Raw genomic sequence first — 25,190 nt, 5'->3', positions numbered from 1 at the left:
GATTTAGGCCACAGTGGATCAACAGGGTTTCAACAGTGATAACCCCAGGGAGAGGTTCTCCAACGAGAACCCTAACAGAGCATGTAAACAACACTGCCACCTAGAGGTAACCTGTGTGCTCTACCAACACAACAATTCAGTGCCCTCCATACAGTATGTGGATGTGTGTGTGTGTGTGTGTGTGTGTGTGTGTGTGTGTGTGTGTGTGTGTGTATGGGTGTGTGTGTGTGTGTGTGTGTGTGTGTGTGTGTGTGTGTGTGTGTGTGTGTGTGTGTGTGTGTGTGTGTGTGTGTAAAACCTAAAACAACCAGAAGAGGGACTGAGGGTCTCTTGCCGGTTTACTGACAGACCAAAACAACGGGGTTGACAAGCTTAGTGGAGGAGAAGAGTGAAAGACACAGAATATGTAAATAAATCTATAAATGTTCACATGAATGCAAGCAGGAGTGAGTGGACTGAAACAGAGCACACTCTAACAACACAGCCCTCTGGTGTCAAACACACGTTCCATTCCATTCCATACATGGCAATGAGCCTGTCCTTCGATTTCTACCTCCACCTGCCTCACCTGATATACAGTTCATGTTATCTTTTCTATGTTGACATTACTTGAACATTGTATGAGATTGTGTCTGTGCCACAGTCAGTGTGACGCCAGTCCACTGATTAAAGTCAATGCATGTCTGTTTAATTGGTTGGAGCTCAGTGATTGAAATAGAAAAATGTGATTGAAAACTGTTGTTGATGCATATAGATACAAGCTTATAGTTATTGGATTGAAGGTTATTGCTCAGCTGTGAATGACCTGTGTGTACAGTAAGTATTTAGACAGTATAAAGCGCTTTATTTCTAAATGGTAAAACACTCATACATATTACAGCCTGTGTCTGATGTCTTTAAACATGACAAGAAATAACTTTATTTAAAGATTTTTATTAATTTATAATACAAGCTTTAAGCAGACCACATTTCTTCTTAGTTTTTTACATGTATTCATATTCAGCTAAATTGTATAGCAGTGACATTGGTTGACAAACACTAACCAAAAGGACACTCACTCAAAGGAATTCCAAACTGTTTCCATGGAAACCACAGCCACCCAAGACCAATCTGCCCTCCTACTAAACCACCTGCATCACACTACCCCCCCCCCCCCCCCCCCACATACACCAACACACACACTCACTAAGTGCACGCACACACACATCTCTGAAACTCACATATCCAAACACACGTGTTCACCCCAACCCTACCATGCATTCCACTCATACACAAACACACTAATCTAAAATAATATGCATTCCCAAACATACACAAACTAACCCCAGAACAAAATTATTCAATTAACAGGGGTCAGCTAACAAAAACAGAACAAACAATACCAATACAAGATAAAAATTTACACTTTCAAAATTTCAATATTAATGATATTACTGAATTCCACAATCAAAGGCAAACAGAAACAGACAGCATCCAGACAACAGGAGGTAAAACACCACCATCACTTCCTCTTATTCTCCAGCGTGCAGGAAATCCCTCCCCTGCTTCTAGTCCAGTAGGAGGCCGCACACACACACACCACTTCCCCCTCCCACCGCTACCCCCATCCGTCTTTGAACTGGCTTCTCCTGTTGATTACCTTACTCCTTCAGTCAGACAGGGAGTGGCGGGGGGGTTTTCCCAAGGGAGGGTGAGTGCAGACAGTCTTGTCTAAGCAGTCACGCTCAGAGGTGAACACCATGTAGAATGACACAATAACACTGCTCACTCGGATGCAATCCTTCAATGCTTTCACTCAAGTTTTAAAAATGAAAAATAAACCAAGCCTTCACAAGCAGTGGGCCTTGCAGGAGTCTGTTTAGAGTCTTCTTGAATACTTTTAATCCTTCGTCCTCGAGGTGTTCAGCACGTGATGAAGCCACACAGACAAACACACAGGTGTTGACACAACTGTCCCTTTAAAAGTCTGAACTCTTCATCTCAATTGGCCCAAGTCCAGGAACAAACAGGAGAGTGGCCATGGCACAGTTAGACACGCCCCTCCACCGGTGCTTTGGCAGACAGAGCATCTCCTGCCAGTACAAGACAACTACAGTCTACTCACAGATGAGGAGGATGGCACTTATTCTAACAGTAGGATAGTATCTCTTCCTTTGTGAGATGGTAAGAGGATGGTAAGATTAAGACCATACAAAATTGATTACAATACACACTTTCAAATAAACAACCCAGTCAAGTGCAATGAGAGGTTAAACACCATTCTAAAAGGACCCAAGGGGACTTCCATTTCATAAGGAGAAATATGACTTGTAGCAAAGTGTGAGCTTGGTCTTCCAGAGGAATCCAAACTACGTCAACAATGAGGGGGCAATAGTCCAGGGGCTGAGTTTGTCAGTGTTTCTGTGTGAGGTGGGGCTTCAAATCCATGGCCACCAGTGGTGATCCAGCCAGCCCATCCTGGATACACAATGGGACATATGGGAGCATATGTACAGATTCACAACATGGTCTCACAACACAGAGAGAAAAGGCAGAATTTGGCAACAGAAAAACGGGTGACAAAAAAGGAGAAGGAAAACTGATTTAAAATAAATTGGCACGAAAAAACAAAAGATTACTAAGCCACTGGTTGGGCAAGAGTGCAACAAAAGTGGGTGACAGCCCCTGATAGTGACAGGCCTCCAACAGTCTTCCTGTGACCAACCCAGATCCATGGATGACAGGCAGACGATGAGAGGGGGAGGGGGGGGGTGTGGGGGAGGGGAGTGGTTGGAGAGGATTGTTGTTTTTGTTGCTTTACAGGAGCAGACAACAATTGCTCTCTGTGGTCTTCTCTCTGTTCCTCTGACCTACAAAAACAGAATGACAGAAACCTGAGGTGAAATAGCACACAACATGATTGAACAAGTAGACAGTAAATATCACACCACACTCTCAGGTTTAAGGGGAACAACAAGGTCTCTCAATCAGGAGCAATAAAAGCTCTGTCCCACAGACAGACAGTGGGGTGATGAGAGGAGGGTCTGACCACCCTGGGTTGAGAGGGGAGACAGAGACGCTTGGTGGTGAGAGGAGGGTCTGACCACCCTTAGTTGAGAGGGGAGACAGAGGCGGTTGGTTCTCACCATGGGAATTAGGCTCCGGCAGCGTCTCTCTGGCAACCAAGTGCATGACAGTTGTTCGGCCAGGGGGCAGCTTTAAAGCTGTGGAGGAAAAAGACACAGAAAGATAAGTCATTAATATTCATAGTATAAATTCACAAAATAATCCTCTTTAATTAAGGTATTAGTGAATTAGTTAATTGTATAGATTCTACCGCCTTGATGATTAATTCATTAGATTAAGTGTCCTTAATTATTTAAGGAAAGGAAACAGGGCCATCATACAATCAGAGAATTTACCAGTGAGTGGCAGGTGATGTGTGTGTGTGTGTGTGTGTGTGTGTATGTGTGTGTGTGTATGTGTGTGTGCATACCTCCCAAGGTGACGTTGCCGTGCAGGAAGCGTCCCTGGAAGATGAGGCGCAGAATGTTGGGGCTGCTCACCTGCTCCTCCTCCCATCCTGACCCAGGAGACAAGAGCATCACTCACAAAGGCACACACACTCAGGAGCACTTTACTGTAAACCCCCCCCCCCCGCCCCACCACTAAATATGTTTATGATCAATAAGAAGCAGGTCGTCCTGAAATGAAATGGCACATAAACATCGTATCCACATCTCGTAGGAGAAGAGAGAACGGCATTTTCAAAAGAATTTCAATGTGGTTCCACTTATAAGAGAAACCAGTGTGCCAATGGATGGCAGTTTCTTAATCCGACTGAGTCCATTAATAACATAGAAGGTTGCAAAATGACTTGATTAAAAGTTAGTCTTGTCGTATTTCAGTCCACGTCTCAATAACCCAAAACTTACCCAAGGGCCAGTTATCAAAGACATGCTTGGCAATGTCTGTGGCTGAGTCGTTGGGGGAGAAGATGAAGTCTTGAGTCTTCCCGCTGACCAGGATGAGACGGAGGTTCACCTACGAGAGCCAAACAAAGGAAAAAAATGATCTCAATCCTACCAGTCCAGAAATTCCACATATCCAGAATGATATACATTTCCACCCCATCTAACGATGCAAAGCATGTAGCCTAATCACATGAAAGCCTTCCGTTTTCGCTCACCCCAAATGACATGAGATGACCTTTGGAAGGCTGAGCAGAAATGGGCATTCCTGTCTAATTAGGTTTATCTGGAGCAGATCTCAGATCTCAGCCCTGTGACTGGGCTGCTTCATTCAAAGGGTTGTTCTGAAGTGAGCCCCTATAGTCAGAGGCAGCACAGATAGGATGAGGGTGGAGCAGCGCTGGGGGGGGGGGGGGGGGGGGGGGGGGGCTGGGAGCTCCTCTCCTCTCCGGGCTGTTGGTCTAACGCGATAACCCCAGGTGTCCCAGACAGCCCTGGGCCACGTTATTAAATTTACATGGCCAATGCGTAACCCCAGGGGGGCAGTGGTGTGTGTGTGTGTATAGAGGTGGGGGGTTTAGAAAGGGGGTTTCCCTGCTTTGCTTTGTGCCCAATTCCCAAAGTAAAATCCATCTCTAAAAAAAGAAGCGAAAATCTGTCTGACATGCTTTATCCCTATAAGTAGCACCTGACGAGACGCTTCCTTACGGCCTTCAAACTGCTCCTAAAATAAACTGAGACGGGCACCATTTCATCTTTGTAAGCCTATACAGAAATCCAAAAGAGAAGTCCCTTGTTTACTTTTTTGGGGATAGGCCTAATCAGGCTAAATTTTCCTTTCTTGGATTTCAAATCACTCTTTGGTTTAAAGATGACATCATCCATTTGGCTGGGAATAAAAGACCACATTGAAACCAAATAGAGTAGAAACAATGAACAAGTTAAGGCAGTTGTTACAGACACTGCAATAAGTCCAATCCCAAAACTTGCAACTGCTCCAACAACTGAAAATATGTTCCAGGAAGATGAATTAGACTTCGGTTTGACCTTGAGAACAATTTCACATGCCAGTATCAGAAAACAAGGAAGTGAAAATGGGTAGTGAAACCTGAGAGATTTCCTGTAAGCTGCTTTGGGTGAGGAATGCACATCTATCAGTTGTTGAGCAGAATACAAATGTGTTATTCTTGCCCTGCAAAACATTAGTTAATAAACAGAAACAGCGGCCGCCCCGACACAGGAGACACCAGGTAAGGACCTCTGTAAGAGAACATGCTCTGAAACACCAGTGGCCAGAAGTCTCCCTCCACCCCCATTTTCTCTTACAGAAGTCTCCCTCCACCCCCATTTTCTCTCCATCAGTTCCCAGACTAACACTAACACAACAACCACTGCTCCCTTTAATAATTAATCCTCTCAAGTGGATATCAGTACTCTAAAGTTCAATAAATAGCCTGGCAACGTGACAGACCATTACCAAACATCTTTGCATTTGCAGACCAATATCTGAAGTGTGTGTTAAAAGATTAACAGAGGCCTACGCCTACGTGCTCATTTGACCCATAACTTTCTCTGTTCATAACTGGGGCAACGAGAACAAAGAGACGGGGCGACGAGGCGTGACGTCAGGACTCTGATCTGTTTACAAACACGACCCCCCCCCCCCCCAACATAGGAAACCCCCCCCCTCCACTGAACTGGATAACCTCCATGTGGGGTTACATACCCATGTCATCATTAACAAGCTTAGCTTACCCCCACCACCCCCACCCCTTCATCCTTCTCATCCGTAAGCAAACAAAACAAAGTCAAATCTGCCCAGCTGCCCTTAGTAACGAGAAAGCTTCATCCATCAGGGATATCCTCTTATACTCTCCAATCCAAAGAAAAACAGCATGCTCTTGAAAATCTCTGCTTTTTAAATAGTAGAACAGAATGTAGGTTCATAGGCAAGTGTAAGGTGTTGAGCAAAAGAGCTCATCGTCAGTGACCTCAGAACACTGCTTACAGTTGGGGCCTGCATAACTCCTGAACTGTAGACTAGTGCCTGCATGCTCTTGCATTCCTACCCATTCTTGTTTATGATAATAAATGACTCCACAGTAAGGTGAGGCTTTATCTCCCACCCAGACCCTGTCACGACCAGGCCTTAGTCTAGCCCACCTTACATTCAGAGGTAAACTGAGGCTGTTTCGGAATGAAAAATGTCCAAGGGGGGGTGGAGCTGTGACTTACTAGGGATAATAGAAAGCAAATCAGTGGAGTCCTCACCTCGAGAAAAAGTGGGGCAATCTCAAAAATTGAGCTTTGACAGCTGCTGTTCACTGAGACCAGCTGCTATAGTTCTGCTGCTGAGTGTTTACGTTAATCCCTGCTCCTCGCCGCCAAACTACAAATACATCGTGACACAAGCGTTGGAACCACGCACATACCAGACACATCATACGGTCACATCCAGGGGCTCTGCTGTGTGTGGATCGTGTTGGGTGCAGACTCACCATATCCAGATCCCTTTGAGTTGTCATGGCTGTGAACCGAGTCGAGCAGGCAGGAAGTGTTGCGCTTCACCAGCGGAGACGGGGCCAAACCCCTGGCACAAAGAGCCGTGTGTGTTTCACTACCAACCTTCACCCCCCTGCCTTCTCTGCTTTCCACAGCCTGGCACCAACTCAGCTGGCTAACGTTAGCTTGCTAGCACTCTCATCAACGTAGTACGCTAAAATAAAATCGCCCCACGACGCAGAATAATTCACTTGACTCTGAGTTCTTCCGAGTGACGGATATCTGGCTTGGCAGATGTCAAACTATCCAGCCAGCCAACATTAGCTGGCTAGCCTCTATGCTATCTCAGAGACACTCAAATTCATTCACAAACGTGGTAGATAGTCAATCAGCTAGTAACACTGGTCCTAGGATCAGTTTAAAGAATCAATCACCGACTTAAGATCAAAGCCTACAAATACACAAACCGGGAGCCTACAAATACACATCTAGCCAGTTAGCTAGCTGGCTAACCTCAGCTATGGAATTTAGCTTCTGCATAGAGACGAAGCTAATCGGCAGGTCGGTAAGATAACTTACCTGAGCAAAAATATCTACCTAGTTCGGCAAGGTAAGGTTTAACAGCTGGCAAGCGTAGTGAAAAGCGAACTAGATAGATGGCCACATAGGCGACGTTTCGGCAGCGGGCTGAGGCTCCTAGCTGAGGCTCCTAGCTGAGGCTCCTAGCTGAGGCTCCTCGCTAACGCGTTAGCTGAAAAAAGATCTGACTGCGGCAGAAAAGAGGAACTGAGTGAGCAGCTAAAGACCCGCTCCTGGAGCTCTCTTCCTCCCAGAAACGATGCCACAAATCACACAACTCTGCAGGCTGGACTGGTGCAGAAAACACATAGTACGCGGGTTAAGCATCACAATGTTTTCATGAATAAATCACTCGAGGGTTTCTTTCCATCAGAAAAACATGAAGAATCTGACTGCTCGTCGTTTAATAATGGCAGGACATTTAATGACGCCGGAAATCAGCTGCTTGTCAAAATAGGAAGCGCTTTCGGTCGCAGAGCCCCGTGATTCTGGGAGATGAAGTCCTGCAGGAGCTCCATTTTGATTCATATGGGCATGAAAGTTGAAGACCCAATATTTAATATATTAACAGCATGGGATTGGGATGATTGGACATTTATTTCATGCCAAATTGCTTTTAAACTCTGGAAAAAACAACGCAGAAGTTTAGATTTTTTAATGATTTATTTACAAAAACAGATCTATATACAACACCAGACATTTACAAATGTAAAAGGTAGCAATTAGCAACAGTATGTCCTCATCAGTAAGAGTACAAATGGATATGAAAACAGTAATTATAATACAATCTCTTGTTATTTTCTCAAACACTGTTCTGATTAAGTAATGCATGTCAAAAGAAAATGTCTGTAAACACCTTTGTATTGTAGACCAACTCACTGAACATATTTATGTAATTCATGTTCTAATACATGAACCCAAGGTTTGCGCTTTGTGACATGAAGCGCTGAGCCCTTTCGAACCATTAAAATTGATGAAGAACAATAACAGAAATAGCACATGTAAAGGAATTGCACTAAATACCCTGTAATGCACAATGTTTTGAGTATTAGTAAACTGCTCTATACATACCACAAATGCACTTTAAGTAAACAGTTTAAAAAGTAACATGATCGAAACACACATCATCCCAAACAATATACTAGTAGATTCATCACCATTTCTTGCACTACATCTGAATATACAATAATTGAAAATACACCCAAAGTGTAGACTTGGTTATCAGTAGTGTTTCTTATATCCCATAGCCAGTGGACACACCTGTACCCCTGGTCCTGTATGACACACCTGTACCCCTGGTCCTGTATGACACACCTGTACCCCTGGTCCTGTATGTCATTAAAATCTCCTACAAAAGCATAGGCGAATACAAATACTTGTTTCACACCGTTGCAATGTGCAAGTAACAGAAAATACAATGTTAAAAAGATGGAAAAAAAGAACAGATTGACTGAGGCACAGAGTTATACAGCATAAGTTGATGTAAACAACGCAACAGCTACGTTTTCAGAAACAACATTTGACAGACTTTCCAACCCTTGGTTTTCATTTCATAACCACTGTTGTGGTCATGTTCAGTTTTTGACCCTACAGTGTTTGAGATTGACAGAATCCAGGCCCACAATTAGGAACTATATACAAACCGTTAAGAACGAATGCATACTGAGAATCAATCCTTTAAAATAACAGATGTACCATTACTTGCCTTGACCCACTGAGACAGAACAGTTCCTTAACCAGTGTCCATCTTGGTGTCTTGACCATAACACAAGAATGTACCCTGAAAGCTGTTTCATTGAACTCTTATGATTATACCTGGGCCAATAGCAGCCTGTGGATCCATTATCTCTTATGATGATACCTGGGCCAATAGCAGCCTGTGGATCCATTCCCTCCCTTTCAGTAGTGTCTATATTAGGCTGCTAGTATCATCCTTTATCAAGTGTACCTTCATCTAGATATCTCTTTTTGGAGTTTGTATATCATGGTACAAAAATAAGTTATTACTTTGCCACAATCTCATTGTCAGAATCTCTTAGTATAGTTATTTAAAAAATTAATAATTATTTGGGCAGTTTCTACAATAATTAAAAAATGTAACATACATAAATATCTATGTATCCAACCAAAATATACATGCATGTCTCTGTATAAATATTAAAATGATATTCAATTAAGGATTGTTTAGAAAAATATCTTCTATTCAAAATAGTTCCTCTAAAATGAGGAACATTGGGGTAAAGGCCGTCACATTTCACAAAGTAACATTTCATTATCAAGCATCTCTAGGGCAGACATTGAAGGTTTGACCAGATTACCTCACCCTTTCTTATCTTTTGATGCTTATCTTTTTTGGTCATTCTAAAACACAACAAGAGTGACACACAAGATGCCCTGTTAATGTCGTACTGTTCTCAGCACAAAGTTACAGGGCAAAGACAACAGAGATCATATGCCACTAGGGGCTGAATCAGGCAGAAACAACCAGGTAGTAGAAAAACACATTACAAAAGAGGAACGTGGTGAAAAGGTCATCGCTTTTTATCTGCCCCACCTGAATGACATCATAATTGAGGTCATGGCAGGCGTCATTCCACCTCGCTGTCATCCTCTGCGAGGTAGATGGGCCTCTTGGACTGGAGGACAGGCTCAGAACGCTGGTTGTCTGTTGATTCGGAACTGTTCTTGATCCCATATGCAAAGTAGATGAGAAAACCTGGAAGAAAGAAATGAGATGTTAACAGGGAGGAGATGTTGACAGGGAGGAGATACGCATGTGAAGAACGTCAGCTTCATTGCCACACCGTACTTGTGTAACTCAGAGTTACACAACACAGACGAGCACCAAGAGATAAACACCAAGAGGTGTGCTCTCACTAACCAATAGCCATCCACACTGCAAAGCGACACCACGTTGTCCAATCCAGTTGCATCATGAGGTAGATGTTGACAAAGATACTGACCAATGGCAACACTGGAAGTAGGGGTACCTGTCGAAAAAGAGAGGGGGGCATTCAAATAACAATAACAAAAAAGTTTAACACAATTATTTACTGCACATGATCTGCTGATTCTATCAATTTTAAAAAGCTACAGCTCACTATACAACAAGTCACTGTCACAGGAAATATTTCATGAAGGGGACTACAAATAAAGAATAACAAAACCTCACTCTGGTCGCCCTGAAAAACGTGACAACATGAAAAAAGTAGGCCCAAGTGTTATCATTAAAAATTGCCATTTTACCTTAAAGGTTAGCACCTCTCTGCTCTGGGGCTGTCTCCAGATGATAGTCACACACACTAGAGAGAGGACGGTCAACATGGCACACAGGGTGACCCAGACTGGCCGGCCCTCTACAACCTCCTTTCCCCACACGGCCAGAACCACACACAGCAGGGTGAACAGCACGGCTACACAGGGAGATGAGAGAGACACAACATGAGGAAGGTTGCTTGTGGAGTAGGTGGGTATATTTCATCTACACAGTTTTTCAGTGGCACAATTCATCTAAATAGTCTTTTCAGGTATCATTTGTACCCAGTATGCATAACAGCTAACAAAAAAGGCTTCAATATGTGTAGCTCTTACGATAAAGCCCACAAAGCATGTCTTTAAACACAAAAACCGTTGCCCGGACACAAAAGGGGACTCACAGATGATGGCAGTGGTTGCGTAGACGATGACCCCGGAGGTCTTGGTGGGGACGTCGCAACTGGGCAGCAGCAGCAGCCTGAGGGTGAACCTCTCCCTGAGAGGCCTGGTCTCCAGCTCCTGACCAAACTCGTCCCCGCTGTCCCCCTCAGCCATGGGCTCCTTCTCCATATCAACCAGCTCCATCGTCTTCCCATTGGGACCACTGGAGGTCAGGCTGCCTGGCTGGTACCTGGGAGCCAACAGACACAGGCATAAATTACAATCTCACACAGACACATTTGTGCCATATAACAACAAAGAGAAAGGTAGCTTTGTAATTCAATCATATCAATAATATCGATGACAAACATGATGTCTATTTTTTCCAGACACAGATAAAGCCAACTCCTTCACTAACCTGAGGATAAGCACACACACAGCCACAAGCGTGTATGCAAGGAGAGTCCCAATTGACATCAGGTCCACCAGGGCAGCAAGATCAAATAGGAAGGCCATGAGTGCTGGAGGGAGAATATGTTTTCATTTGCATTATGAAGTATAACATATATATATATATATATATATATATATATATATATATATATATATATATATACATATATATACAGTGTCATGGAACGAAAAAGAATGACAGATACAAATACTGTTGGAACACTGTTTCTATACATGTGTAACTGGGACTACATCTTAAATTGATGTCAATGAGACATTTCTGCAAACAATTAGTTAGGATTCAGCCCGTAGTTGGGCAAGGTCTAAGCTCACCTGCTACAACACCGGAGACGATGGTGGCCATGAGGGGAGTCTTGGTCTTCTCGTTGATCCGTGAGAGGAAGCGGAAGAGCAGGCCATCCTCGGCCATGGCGTAGATCACGCGTGGCATCGGAAACATGGAGCCCAATAAACTAGAACGATACCAGGGAAGGAATTTAGATGCACAGTCATCGCCACAAGACAGGTTCGACTAATCTATTGGACACCGGCTGAATCTGGGATATCATAAAAATGAAGTCTGTTTCATACCCATTCATGTCACATTGGTGACTTGGTAAAAGAGCAGACCTGAGGTATGAGAGGTTTCAGTGGGAAACTGTTTGACTCTCACCTGGTAGAGAGGGCGCAGAGGGAGCCGACGGCCACAATGTAGCGGGCGGGGTCCCAGTTGACGTAGCTGAAGGCCTCCGGCAGCGGGCTCTGGGTGTTCAGGAGGTAGTAGGGCATCATGAGGGTGAGGGCCGCAGACACTCCGAAGTAGGCAAAGAAGCAGATGAGCAAGGAGGCCACTATGCCAATGGGAATGGAACGCATGGGGTTCTTTGCCTCCTCGCCTGTGGGACAAATTGACAAACAGAACAACAGTTGGAACCTGTTTAAACCACATGTACACATACACGTGCGGGTTGAGGCAGAGAGGGAGTTAACCTACTTGTCGTTGCGATGCAGTCGAAGCCAACAAAAGCATAGAAGCAGGTCGCAGCTCCAGACAGGACTCCGCTGAACCCGAACGGAGCAAAGCCCCCCTCGCCAAACCGCTTCTCCATGATCCTGGATGAAGAAAGTGAGCAGGAACCTGGTTATTACAGGATCCTTAAATACGCAAGAGAGGCTGAATGTATCACACGAGGAAGATCTTCTCAGAGGACAATTTGTACTCCTGATGTCTGACACCTCAAAAAGCCTTCTCCCATCTCCCTCTACTATGGCCTATCCTTATTCTATTTCAAGATATGAAATATCATTCCTGTCTAAGTAATCAAGCCCTCCTGAGCTCCCCTGTTAGTGACTCACTCTGGGTCTGTGATATTGGTGGTGTTGACAAAGTCCTCCATGGTGAGGTTCCAGTTGGCCCGGTCTCCCTTCACCAGGCCGGAGATGACGACGAAGCCCAGCACCACCAGGTTGATGCCGGTGAAGATCTTATTCACCAGTGCAGACTCGCTCACACCAAACGCCAGCAGGCCTGTGTGCGTGTTAGCACAGAGTCAGCCGGTCCACAAACAAGGGCAGCCACATGCCCAATCATACAGCACTAACTGGGAACTCTTCCCATGCCCAAACAAATAGGTATCAATGTAAGGGTAGTACCAATTGGAGAGCATTCAAGGCTACACAGTTGAGCTGAGTGTGTTTGTATAATCATTTTGGGGTACATCTGGGGTACCTTTAGGAATCTTACCAGTGAGCAGCATAACTAAGATGAGGGCAAAGATGTCTGGGTATTCAGCAAGTACCTTCCCAGGGACCTTGATGGACATGAAAGTCTTGAAGAACTGTGAGATCACCTGCCCGACCAAGTTATCAAATGTGGAGCTCCAAGCTCGCGCCACACTGGCTGTGCCTGAAATAGACAGAGAGGGGGGGGGGGGGGAGGGGGGGACACAACAAGGGGAAGGCTTACAATGAGGGAGGGTGGAGAGCTCTTTTCTCAAGAGGACAAGGCTCTTGATCTGCCTATCAAATCCTCTCATCAGAATGTTAACCATTCTGCTTCATCTCCACTGGCTGGCTGGCTGGCTGGCTGGCTGGCTGGCTGACTATGGCAGCACAGTACTCATGTTGACATCAAGTTATTGTTAAACTCTTGGAACACTTTTGACTCACCTATGACATACGAGAGGATGAGGTTCCAGCCGGTGATGAAGGCCCAGATCTCCCCCACTGTCACATAGCTGTACATGTAGGCCGAGCCCGTCCTGGGCACTCGAGCGCCAAACTCAGCGTAGCACAGACCGGCCAGGACTGAGGAGAGCGCCGCAATGAGGAAGCAGAGCACGATGGCAGGGCCGGCCTTCTCCCTGGCCACCTCTCCAGCCAGCACGTAGACGCCGGCGCCCAGCGTGGACCCCACCCCCAGGGCGACCAGGTCCAGCGTGGTCAGGCAGCGGGCGAAGCGGGACTCCTCCTGGTTGCAGTCCAACGCTCGGCGCCGCAGCAGCATCTTGCCGAAGGACACCAGCTTCCTCTGCGCCATGGTCGGAGTCAGGAGTTCACGAAGGCACACGCAAGAAGTGAAGGATACTCGACAGCCTGGAAAAGAGAAGAATATATATAGGGGACAGGATAGAGGGGGGAGGTGAGTTTAACGCATCCTTTCTTGAGTGACTTGATACAGCCTGACATTTGTAGAACCACAGATAATGCAGACCTTGATGAGAGAATGAACTGATGATAAAAGCGCTGCACCCGCTGGGATGCTGAAATGTAAGTCGCTTTGGGTAAAAGTGTCAGCTAAACGGCAGATATTATGATGATAATGCACCAAATGACAATGGTACATTACAGGGTATTGCTAAGTATTCGAAGGGACATGCTGTATGAAAGAAATACTCATTTGTTTTTTATCTCTATTATTATTTCCAATTCAGTTGGAAGTCCTGAAGTCCTTTTACTTTGGAGATCCATAGTATGGGAGCAATTCAATCACCTAGAACTAAATAACACAGAGGACAAAGAGCCACTCGCTTTTTATCACCTTCTGAGCATTGACAACCCCAACAAGGTAGAGTAGGAGTCCAAGGAAACAAAGGAACCAGAGACTTGTTTGATGTGAAAAGCCCAAATGCGTTTAATTTTTCTTTTTACAGATCAGTTACGACAGCTCTCTGGGACACATTGCAATACTGTTATTTCTCAAGTGTGTGTTTGTTTTAGGCTAATTCGTGCTAACCACACGTGGGTAAGACCAACAGACATCAGGATTAACCTAAGCTTCAATATACAAACAACAAAACCTTCCAATGCAACATCAAAGTAGGTTGTGGCAAAACATGTCAAGGTCTCTGATACAAACACTCAAAAGACCCAATCACATTAGGGCACACTGTGAGTACACGTTGGCCCAAGGACAGCAGCAACGTCATAGAAACATGCCTGTGTCAAGGACCCTTCTCTGTAGGTCTGTCACAACAAAAGACATCAGGAACACAGGGCTTCTAGGAGGAGTTTGGACGAATACTAGCAGCTTTTTAGAATGTGACAGCTCTCCTTCAACCACTGGCTGGGAGCCCGATAAGGGAAAAAAAGACATGCAATAGCAGTGACCAGTACCCTGACCCTGGCAGAGATCACTGTGGATCTGTAAGACTGGCAACAGGGAGGCAGGCAGGAGCCCCATTCATTGGGAGCCAGAGAAAAGACAAAGATGGGAGAATGAAGGAGAAAAAGGGGAGAAGAGGGAGAATGGCTGTGAAGCGTGAGAGGGGAATGGAAAACACTGATGAAAGGCCTCCGACTCGACACACCAGACTGATTAAATTTTAAAGAAGACGACAGATGATCCCAATACAAAGCTGTGCAAAAAAAAATAGAAATCACCATGTCCATGTACAAAAAAACAGCTACTATTCAGCAGAGAACCACAGCCAGTCAAATCCACCACGAGAGAGCCAGGGTTTGGGACATAAAAAGATATACTTGTCTGGCAACACCTACAGGTCGACCAGTTTCTCTTGGTTCACACACACACACACACACACACACACACACACACACACAGCCATGCAAGTTTAATCAGGCCCAGTCTGGGCAACACACCTAATCAAGAGGGATAAAGCATCCATGACAGTTTGACTGACAGGAGACAGCGACACAGAAAGAATGCACCGTGGGCTGGTAGGCCTGGCCATGAATGTGTGCATTACCTAACCTACAGGTTTAACAACTAATAGACTATGCTTAACTTAACTCTCGGCCTGCTTACCATAAGTAACTAGCTCTATTGACCAATTAAAGTATTACTGGCTTTCGGCTTATAATATGGACAGTCACCAACATTTGTCTTACTGCTTGGCTGCATATTAAAGTAGGCTGACACAGTCGCCAGGCAATGCTAGGCAGAGGCCCTGGAATCACAACCATATCAAGCAGAGTTGGCCTTCTCCTTTATTAAGAGGATAAGCGACACACAGCGTTACGTAAGCCTGCTTAACTTCTTTAGAGGTGAACAAATAATTAGTCATGATTATGTTGGTGTGGCCATGGAGAAATCGTCAATACAATATTTACAACATTCTAGTCATGGTGGAGGCCTACACAGTAACAACAATACAACTGGAACACAGAGCTTTTGCAAAATGAAGAACAGGAACCTGGCACATTTTTCAACTCAACAACGCCACATTGTTACCTTGCCAAACTTGACGATACGGAAGAACAAACATTTTTCCTTTTCTGGAGAGGTTTTTATCAACAAGACTATGATAACTGCTTCTCTCACTTACTTGAAGAGACAGTGAGAAAATGGTTCAAACAGAAACAGCCTACAACATGAGGCACATCAAAACGACCCTCCGTTGAGTAGCCTAAACTATGGAGGGCACAGAGACAGCCTGGACAACTAAATAAAATGTTCATGACTCAATTCAAAAACTATTCAGGAAAACTGACCTCATTCAGAAGGCCCATCATATACACCTTTGACAACAGAATCATAGCACATGTTTACTAAGGAATGAGAAAGACAAGACAGGAAGGCTCAATTTGCAGGTCCTAGATTCCAGAGAGGGTGTTTCCATGGTTACCTCGCTTCAGCTTCTTCACTGAATTATGCTAGTTGATGCAGCATTTGCTATTCATCAGCTCCCCGCCACCGAAGGGCAGTCTAATTATGGGCTGCCTGCATGATAACAGACCATCCAGCAGCCACCTGATGCAACCTAAGCCCTCTATTTCAGCATCTCAAGAATAATACAGTTCCCCAGGTAGAACTTTAGTACATGTGTTACGTCCCACATTTGTGTGTGCGTGTGGTGTTGTTGCTCTGTCTGTCTGTCTGTGTCTCCCTCTGTCTCTCTCCCAGGTATTGGTTCGTCCCCCTGCCAATCATCGTTTCGTTCGTCAGTCCCCCTGTTGTCCTCCGACCAATGGTTTTGTCTGGCTGCCATCTGTCGTCGAATTAGAGGGGCATGCGTCTGTGTTTAAACCTCCCGCTCCCTCTTCAGTGTGGGTGGCAACTGTCGCAACTGTCGTTGTTTCTACGTAGTGTTTGTTCAGGGTACACGCTGTTCTGGCTCTAGTGTCTGTTTGTCCTACCATTTTGTTCGTCGCCACACCTGTAGTTAGCACCGGGGAGGGCGAGGTAGGCAGGTAAGACGCCCATGGGCTCACACCTCCATCACGCAGGTTTGGTTGTGTCTATATACATTAGGTTAGCTTCCCCAGGCGGGCGCCACCTCTTGAACTTTGGGTTTAGGGTAGGCGGGCAAGAGAGTTCGTTAGTCATGTAGGAGACTTTGTGGTTAGAACAGGAAGGGTTAGAATTAGAGCTTGGGTGTTATTTTTATTTCTTTGCCGCCGTCTGGCGTCCTCTCCTTAGTCCCCCGTGTTGTTTGGTTGTTTGTTGTTTTTATTGTGAATAAATCTTCCTCGTCTTTGGTGTTTTATAAAGTCGTCCTAGAAGTGACACCAGCGGTTCCCAGCATGCACATACGGTACGTTACTTCCCCCCCCCTTTCTACTCCTAGACGTGCCATCTGGGGGGGTTCGTAACAGCATGTGTGACCGACGTCATACGTGTTCTCTTGCTGCAGCAGTAAAGCTTACGCAACGCCTCTCGACTCCACTTGTCAGCTGTGCCATTGCTCTTTGAATAATTCCCTACAAAGGTCACATCTCACAGCATATCGACTTTAACACACCATCTGTGCTGTTGTAAAGATCTTTAGCTAACCCATCACCACACTCCTGTACTAAGACATAGGCCTACCTGACTCTACACTTTATCATGCTGGGTCTGATGAAACACCTGCCAGCCTTACCTGTTCAGTCTGTGGTTGGATGACTCACCAACTCAGGCGGTTATTCCAGTTAATTTACTCACCACACACACACACACACACACACACACACACACACACACTGTGGATGTGGTAGCATTTTGACTGGAGGTTAGGTTTCTGAGCTAAAAAACAACAACAACCTCATTTAAAATACCTGGTCAAGACTCAGCAAGTACACTTGTACAATAAATCATGTAACACCAGTAAACTAGTCAAGCCTGCCCATGTACAGGAAAGCTTCAGAACTTTAAAAGGTATCTTGAGCTCCATTTGCTATTCATCAGCTCCCCGCCACCGAAGGGCAGTCTAATTATGGGCTGCCTGCATGATAACAGACCATCCAGCAGCCACCTGATGCAACCCAAGCCCTCTATTTCAGCATCTCAATAATAATACAGTTCCCCACCAGGCTGCAGAAACCAAACTACAATTGAGATCAAGAACACTACTCTACCATAGGAATGCTATGCAAATGCCTTGTGTAAGTTGTTGGTGATAAAGCTGTAACTTTCCACTCTCCTCTGGTTGATTCTGCTCACTGAGAAACTGCTGTCTTTGCAGGCCCTATGTTTGTGGTTTGGTCACAGGATATTTGGACCGATCAGGGATTGTGTATGTTTTGAAACTGTTACATATCTTAGAACAGCCCAAGGCTGCAGAGATTAGTATGTTTCTTCTAAATCAACTCCTACTTATTTCCCACTTGTCTGTGGCGATTGTCTAATCACGTATGTCAAATAAGGTAGAGATCCATTTCTATAATAAACCTCTTTAGTGCGTCTGTGCCCGACGCCGTACGTGTGAAGCAGCAACAAAGCATACAGGCCTCTCCACTTAACTTGTCTGTGCTATTGTAAAGCTCTTGAGCTAACCCATCACCACACTCCTGTACTAAGACATAGGCCTACCTGACTCTACACTTTGACATGCTGGGTATGATGAAACACCTGCCAGCCTTAACTGTTCAGTCTGTGGTTGGATGACTCACCAACCCATGCGGTTATTCCAGTTAATTTACGCATCTCACACACCCACACACACCCACATACACATTCTGGCCTGCGTTACAGGGACGAGGTAGTATTTTGACTGGAGGTTTAGATTTCTTGGCTAAAAACAACAACATGCCTGGTCAAGACTCAGCAAGCACACGAGCACTATAAATCCTGCACCACCAGTAAAGCAGCCCAGTCTGCCCATGTACAGGAAGGCTTCAGGTCTGGTAACTTGACGGCGTGAGATTGAAGACGTGTTAAAATAGGTTGGGGGGCAATGAGACCTTTGGCAGATGCTCCCTACTCTACTGGACAAAAGTGAGAGTAGTCTGGCTCTTGTAAACTTGCTAAAGACTGAGATGCTTTCGGTCTCAATTCTAACTTGTCGTGCCAGGCGGTCGTCGGTCGTCGGTCGGTGGAATCACCGGAATGTGACCCGCGACATTCCACCGCCGCCGTCCCGCGAGCACGCGAGCTAGCGCTGCACCTGAGGCGCGGGGAGCCTCCAACTCTGTCATCCACACGGCGAACATTTAGGAAACGTTCCTCAGAAAGATGATCAAGTAGGCTCAATCAAAAGGTAGACATTAAAACTTACGACTAAATAACCAGAAATCTCCAACTCAAGTGACACATTCAGAGTTCATTCATTGCAGTCGATGAGGAGTCTTACTTTGGTTAGCTTCACATATGCTTGAAACACACAGCTAGCCAGACAGCTAGCTAGCCGCACATACACAAATAGAATCTAGATCAACGACACAACAATTACATACCTGTGGAGTTGATGGGCCCAGAGACAAATTCTGTAATCAACAAGTTGGTTTTGTTGCTACCAGTTTAGCGTGTCTCGTATCTTTTGTCAGAAAGGTGTGACTGTCTACAAATCACACATGCCCTGTGAGGCGGGGTTCAGCTAAGCTCCCATTGGCTGTCAATGTTTCAACCCCGCCTCCGCTCAAATGTCATTGGTTTCTCACAATTCCGGTGTTTGCTCAGACTCGAGCAATACTTGGCAGTTAAAGTAACCAAAAACATTGCCTACCATTTGGATAATTAATGGAAGTTACTGTGTGTTATTGTTGGTCAGATGCTCGTACCACAGGCCTTCCTATGAGAGTTAATGTGGTTGTGAGTCTATGATGTGGCCGGAAATACCATTTTTGGCAAACCCGGAGGCGTCTGACTGACGTCACTGGAATGTGGAAATTGTTAGTCTGCCCATTCAGCCGGTGGCGACGTACGAAGTCTCTTTCCACGGTCTTTTCACACCTGGGGCATCTTTTCTCAAAAAGCATGTAAGGAGGACTTGGGGACTTGACTTCACTGCATTCTGAACACTCTCACACTTGAATAGCTGGTTTCTAAGTTCACAAGGCTGCAGTCATGTGTTACAGAAAGGGCACAACATGAGCGAGCCCACCCTGACGCACCAACAGGTCACCTTACGGGAAACGAGACGAGGTGAATCTCAAAGGTCTGTCCTCAATTCCGTGCTGTCTGCTCTCTCCTTGCCTCCTTCTCCAATGCTTTTTTAGGGCAAGGAGAGAGGACACAAGGAGGCAAGGAGAGAGGCTGTGAGGAATCAAGGAAAGATATTTAAGAATCATGCTACTTCGGTTGAAATCCGAAAGGAGATACATAAAATAAACTAATGAATAGAATGTGTCCCAATATTGACTTAAAACCTAAAGCCACTACTCAAATGACAAGACAACCACCACTGATAGATTTCACAATGATTTAATAAACTAACATTACATTTGTCAATAGATGTATAAAAAAGAAGAAAAAAAAACTTGTGTGGGGGACACACACACACCCAGCAGCAGTTATGTATTTGAAAGGTGGTCAGATACTACAAAATTAAAAACATAACAATGTGGAGGTGGAGGTCAGTGGAGGTGACACCAAGAGGAATACTTCAGGAAGACATGGCACAATCACAGGGCAGCAGAGAAGCAACTTTCTTTGGTGCATAATCACAGAAATGTTTGCCGGTGCTTGCATCATGCTCACCCCACACCCTCAATCAGCTACTGGTGGAGAGAACAGACACACCTGAGTACCACATACCTGTAACATACCTGTAACATACCCTGTGTGAAGCACAATTAACATATGGAAATACTGTGTTTGCATTCATTTATTTTCAGAGCATATCGCCAATAGCAACAAGTAGAGAGGGGAATGTTCCAATTTCAAGAAAACAAATGACTGTGTGGCCATGGTTACAAGCAGGGGAACGAGCCAAGACATGGGTTCACATCCCTTCTCTATCAAGTGCCATGACATCTTTAATGACCACTGGTAGAAAACAAATGACTGTGTGGCCATGGTTACAAGCAGGGGAACGAGCCAAGACATGGGTTCACATCCCTTCTCTATCAAGTGCCATGACATCTTTAATGACCACTGGTAGAAAACAAATCTGCTGTGGAATAATCCCTCCATCAATGTTTACTAACAAGATGTCAAGAGTACATAAAGGAATTTAAAAATGGAATCTTAATGTTAAGTGTTACAATGATTGTTGAAAATGTACAGTGAGTGAAATCACAGCAGGTTGGCTTGGTTTTACTTGGGAAATCTAGAGATAAACCTGAAATATCTGAAAACCTGGCAGCTCAGGTAAAATAACATTTTCACCAAACCCACTACTCATGGGAAAATAATGTACACTGATGGGATATTTCACTAAGCAGAATCAATTAGTTAGTGAGCGAATTTCTATTACAGAGAGACGCATACAGTATTTTCAAATTCAAGAATTCTTAATTCAAGAATGGATTAAGTATATGCAACTGATCACTCTTAATGATCAGCTCAAAGTTTAACCCAAACATTCCTTTGAGGTCTCAGAGTAAACCAGTTAGCTGGCCAACTCACTCTGGCTTCATGTAATCACCATCGACAACACCGGCCTTAGGCCTTTGCTGCAAGTTATACGTTCAGACTGCATGTGATTATCCCGGGAACTTCCCCACACATAGATTACAAATAAGATATGTATATATGTACACAGTATTTACAGAGAGTTCAGACTGAGAAATGCAGTTGTTGAGGAGGATGAGAGGGGAGGCCATCTGTGGAAGAGGCAGCCTGGGCCTTTGTGGGTTGGGGTGAGAGGCTGGGCTGAGTGGTCCTCATCACTTTCATCTCTGGGGCTGAGAAACGAAAACAAATCACAAACACTCACGTAGTTCATGGCCTCATTAGCATCTGAACATAAACGTCGGCATCTCTACAGTTTCCTTTCACTGTTGTTATACTTAACACAGCCAGAGGCGGAGGCTAATGAGTGGTATACCTGTTCATAAAAAACAATAACTACTGAACAAGAATACATTGTACAGTATTCTTGTCTGAATTCTAGAATACTAATGGGTCATTCGAATCAACAGGATTGTTCTGAAATTGTTTCTGTAGTTAGTAAGTACAAGTATTCCTGTATCATTATTTTGTAGAAATATAGTTTAATCCCTGAGAAATAAGATAATTGATTGTACCCAAATTGGCCTTATCATTTTGTGGGATAATATTCAATAGAATTTAAACCCCAAATCCACAAAAGATCTTCGCCAGACATTTATGATGTGGAGGGTTCATGGGTGACTTTTGACCATTGTTTTGGATTCCTCATGTCTTAGTCAGGTAGGGGTCTGTTCTATATGAACCCTAATAAATGAAAATGGCCACGGTACCAATGTTTGGGTACCATCAATTATCTTATTTCTCAGAGATAAAACTATATTTCTAAAAAGTAATATTGGAGGAATACTTATCTTATCTGTTTCTAACTACAGAAATAATTTCAAAACAATATGAGATGGTGGGTGTCGAAATCCTCTTTTGTCTGTTTATTTGACATGGAATGACCCTAATATGACCTCAAGGGTGTTTGGGCTGTTAATCATTAATGCTGAAGCAGTAGTCTGTATCTTCCTCTGCCAGCCAGTCAGAAGAGATCTACCAATCCACACCGGTACTTCAACAATCATGGTTATGGTGAGCATAACACTGAAACGACATGACTGGTTTGAGACAACAGGAAAGAACACCATACTAATGTTTTACTAAAATTAAACAGTGGAGATTCACCCATGCAAGCAATCATATCATGCGAAACAGTTACACTTAGATTTACCCAAGGGAAATTAATAAAGGAGAGAGAGATTTAAGGTAGAAGCAAAGCAAAGACACATACAGTAAGAGATGTATGTGTGTAAACGCATGGATGTAACATTGGTACTGCTGTATCAGATCTGAAATGATCATACAATGATCCATGCAATAATGTTTCTAAGAAGATGATCACAACGGCATTAAATCGGATAAAAAGCATCGCCAAACTTACTTTATTCACACCTAAAAAAAGGGGAAACACATTGTAAGACACAGAACCTGTGATAAAGGAAACTGTTCCGATCTCTTATCCCACTGCTTAATTCAATCTCAAGGCAACATTGAAGCACATAATCCTCCCATCTCCTGCTACATGATGATACATTACTTTATTTATTCCTCTCTCCTATTTATTCCACGCTTTGATGTGTGGTACGGAGCAGCCTGCCCACCCCCAACCCCCCACCCCCTCCTAGTGGCATACTTTTCCAGGAATGTAGTTCCGGTCAATGGACTCATCCTGCAGGAACATGTGAAGACAGCGTTCGTTCTGGGCCAGGGGATGGCCTGCGATTCTGGTTATGGGGGAGAGAGTACAGAGAAGTAGGGTTCACGTCACACAACTGGGACCGAATCAAACACAGAGAAGTACGTTTGTTGCTGATGCACTGGCATTGGATTATTTTGCTGGGATGCTGATTTCTGTGAAACCCTGTAGTCGTCATCACAACCGCTGCTGCTGCTGCTGCTTTTTCAGAACCACACAGAAAGCAATAATGCAAATGGAAACTGTGCAAACCTGTTGATGAACTGCTCCAAGCCTACCCGCCGCTCTTCAATGAATGAATCCTCAAAGATCCCCTCATCCCCTCGGAAGGGCAGCTGTCTCTTCAGAGCTTTCCCAGGCAGAGGGGGTACCACAATCTGCGGAAAGAACAAAACTCAACCGTAAATCAGTTATATGACCAATGTTACACTTCATACTACTACGTACACTATTACTATGAAAGCAACATATAGAAACATGTACCTGAACTGTCTGTAGACCTACCTTACTGTCTCTTTCCAGCTCATTTTTCAGCCACTCAAAATCACTGTACCTTCTTCGCACACAAGAGTCCTTCTGCTTGAAGATGGGAAGGTTTGTCTGAAGAAAGAAAGAAAAAAAAGTATGAATTTCACTAAATGACAAGAATATGCAGCATGATGGCATTTACAGTACAGTATGCATGCAGAAGCACAATGCAGTGGTCAGCCCAGTGCTTGCTTACACCAGAGAGACAATGCAGTGGTCAGCCCAGTGCTTGCTTACACCAGAGAGACTTTGACTTAGGATCATCTGATTAGAGTAGGAATCAACCCCACCCAAGATGACAGCTCTGTCCTGTCTCAGCAGCTTTGCTCTCACCAAGCTAATCATTTATAAAAGGCAAAGTCGGTGTGAAGACTAGACAGCTCATGTCATCTGAGGTTTTAGGACACTGTTGCTACCTGTAATGACAGTTAGTCTTATTGTATGTTGATGTTTTTTTACGCACCCACCAAATTCAGACACAAAAGGCCATAGCATGAATCTTTGCAGTAACAAGACGTTTACCTTCAGCCTAAAAACGTATCATGTGTCCACATATAGGCTATGTATTATTCGGAACGACTCTACAGGCTTTTGTATATAATCTGACATTTGGAGAAAGGCCAGGTATACAGAAGCCTGTGGAGTCGACTTCAGCCACACATGTACAAACAGACCTCTGGATCATTCTAGAATCCCAAAATAAGAGTTTAGCCACCGTGGCGAACAAGTTGACATTCCAAACTGCTGTGCTAACTCAGCTAGGCCTGTGTGTCTGCAAGAAGTCCACACTGCAGAAAAGCTACTTTGGAAGCCAGCAACATATTCTACTTGACCATAAGTTAGCCATAGTTATTGCTCCAGAAGAGTTTCAGCTGAACAATTGTTTCAGACGATAATCAAGTGAAAGCCGATCAGTAGAATAGCAATAGTCGATACTACCGAAAACCACTCCCAACCCCTGCCATGTTCCATCGTTTTACCACTGCAGGCCTTACCACAATCATCGGCCTCAATTTCGGTCGTTACTAGACTCACCCTCATTCGCACTTCATATGTAGTGAATCGGTTCCGGCCGACTCCAATAGTTTGTGGGTCATAGACGTCAATTTCAAGAAAATTACTCGGGGGACCATACGCATCTGTGAGATCCTGAGGTTTTGAATTTAATCTGCGAGTATCTGCAACCGTAGGATCGGACATTTTCGGTTTCAGCTGATGATCTCGAGACGGTAAACTCGCGAAGCTTCTTGTTCCTGGGCCAATGAAAGCAGCGCGAGCGGCCGGGTCCCCCCGGAGGCGCCGCCGCGCGTCACTCCGACCAATGACCGACGAGAACCGATCAATTGTGGCAAAATTAAATAAAATGTTGAAAAAACAATCATACGTAAATTAAACGATATTATGAATCAACTGAACATATGTTTAGTGTTTCAATCATTGATATGTTTCAATCGAATATTTTAAAGAAGCCTATTATAATATGCTTATAGACCTAGTAATCAGAAGATCAGATCATTGATAATTTATTCAG

The 25,190-nt window shown here is 44.5% G+C and overlaps 3 protein-coding genes across 3 annotated transcripts; all 3 read right to left on the bottom strand.

The window, feature by feature from the left end:
• Positions 1-879: 879 nt before the first annotated feature.
• Positions 880-7,434, bottom strand: ubl3b (ubiquitin-like 3b). Its single transcript, XM_083686686.1, has 5 exons — positions 6,449-7,434; positions 3,915-4,023; positions 3,476-3,562; positions 3,126-3,203; positions 880-2,849 (listed from the first exon to the last, which is right to left on the bottom strand). Exons 1-5 carry the CDS (start codon positions 6,473-6,475, stop codon positions 2,797-2,799), a joined length of 354 nt encoding a protein of 117 aa, XP_083542812.1. The 5' UTR covers positions 6,476-7,434; the 3' UTR covers positions 880-2,796.
• A 237-nt stretch (positions 7,435-7,671) lies between these two features.
• On the bottom strand, positions 7,672-19,321 carry slc7a3b (solute carrier family 7 member 3b). Its single transcript, XM_083686600.1, has 12 exons — positions 19,236-19,321; positions 13,290-13,715; positions 12,865-13,026; positions 12,477-12,648; positions 12,115-12,233; positions 11,794-12,016; positions 11,454-11,593; positions 11,086-11,188; positions 10,688-10,917; positions 10,278-10,444; positions 9,913-10,021; positions 7,672-9,747 (listed from the first exon to the last, which is right to left on the bottom strand). Exons 2-12 carry the CDS (start codon positions 13,657-13,659, stop codon positions 9,620-9,622), a joined length of 1,923 nt encoding a protein of 640 aa, XP_083542726.1. The 5' UTR covers positions 13,660-13,715; positions 19,236-19,321; the 3' UTR covers positions 7,672-9,619.
• An 865-nt stretch (positions 19,322-20,186) lies between these two features.
• On the bottom strand, positions 20,187-24,923 carry LOC310816318 (sorting nexin-12-like). The gene is made up of 5 exons (XM_083686454.1): positions 24,695-24,923; positions 23,636-23,731; positions 23,384-23,508; positions 23,069-23,159; positions 20,187-21,626 (listed from the first exon to the last, which is right to left on the bottom strand). Exons 1-5 carry the CDS (start codon positions 24,857-24,859, stop codon positions 21,615-21,617), a joined length of 489 nt encoding a protein of 162 aa, XP_083542580.1. The 5' UTR covers positions 24,860-24,923; the 3' UTR covers positions 20,187-21,614.
• Positions 24,924-25,190: the final 267 nt, after the last annotated feature.

The sequence above is a fragment of the Argentina silus genome (assembly GCF_951799395.1).
Source record: "Argentina silus genome assembly, chromosome: 15".
Lineage (NCBI taxonomy): Eukaryota > Metazoa > Chordata > Actinopteri > Argentiniformes > Argentinidae > Argentina > Argentina silus.
Note: the sequence above shows the minus strand (reverse complement) of the source record. Positions and strands in the feature narration are given on the sequence as shown.

Excerpts from the sequence above, each read along its gene's own strand:
- ubl3b (XM_083686686.1), bottom strand. The coding sequence starts at position 6,475 with ATGACAACTCAAAGGGATCTGGATATG. Across the intron at positions 4,024-6,448 it reads CTCAAAGGGATCTGGATATG|GTGAACCTCCGTCTCATCCT; the intron begins GTGAGTCTGCAC and ends TGGCTCTCGTAG. Across the intron at positions 3,204-3,475 it reads CGGCAACGTCACCTTGGGAG|CTTTAAAGCTGCCCCCTGGC; the intron begins GTATGCACACAC and ends TTTCCTCCACAG.
- slc7a3b (XM_083686600.1), bottom strand. The coding sequence starts at position 13,659 with ATGGCGCAGAGGAAGCTGGTGTCCTTCGGCAAGATGCTGCTGCGGCGC. Across the intron at positions 13,027-13,289 it reads CATCCTCTCGTATGTCATAG|GCACAGCCAGTGTGGCGCGA; the intron begins GTGAGTCAAAAG and ends TGTCTATTTCAG. Across the intron at positions 10,022-10,277 it reads GAGAGGTGCTAACCTTTAAG|GTACCCCTACTTCCAGTGTT; the intron begins GTAAAATGGCAA and ends CTTTTTCGACAG.
- LOC310816318 (XM_083686454.1), bottom strand. The coding sequence starts at position 24,859 with ATGTCCGATCCTACGGTTGCAGATACTCGCAGATTAAATTCAAAACCT. Across the intron at positions 23,732-24,694 it reads CATATGAAGTGCGAATGAGG|ACAAACCTTCCCATCTTCAA; the intron begins GTGAGTCTAGTA and ends TTCTTTCTTCAG. Across the intron at positions 23,160-23,383 it reads TTGGAGCAGTTCATCAACAG|AATCGCAGGCCATCCCCTGG; the intron begins GTTTGCACAGTT and ends CCCCATAACCAG.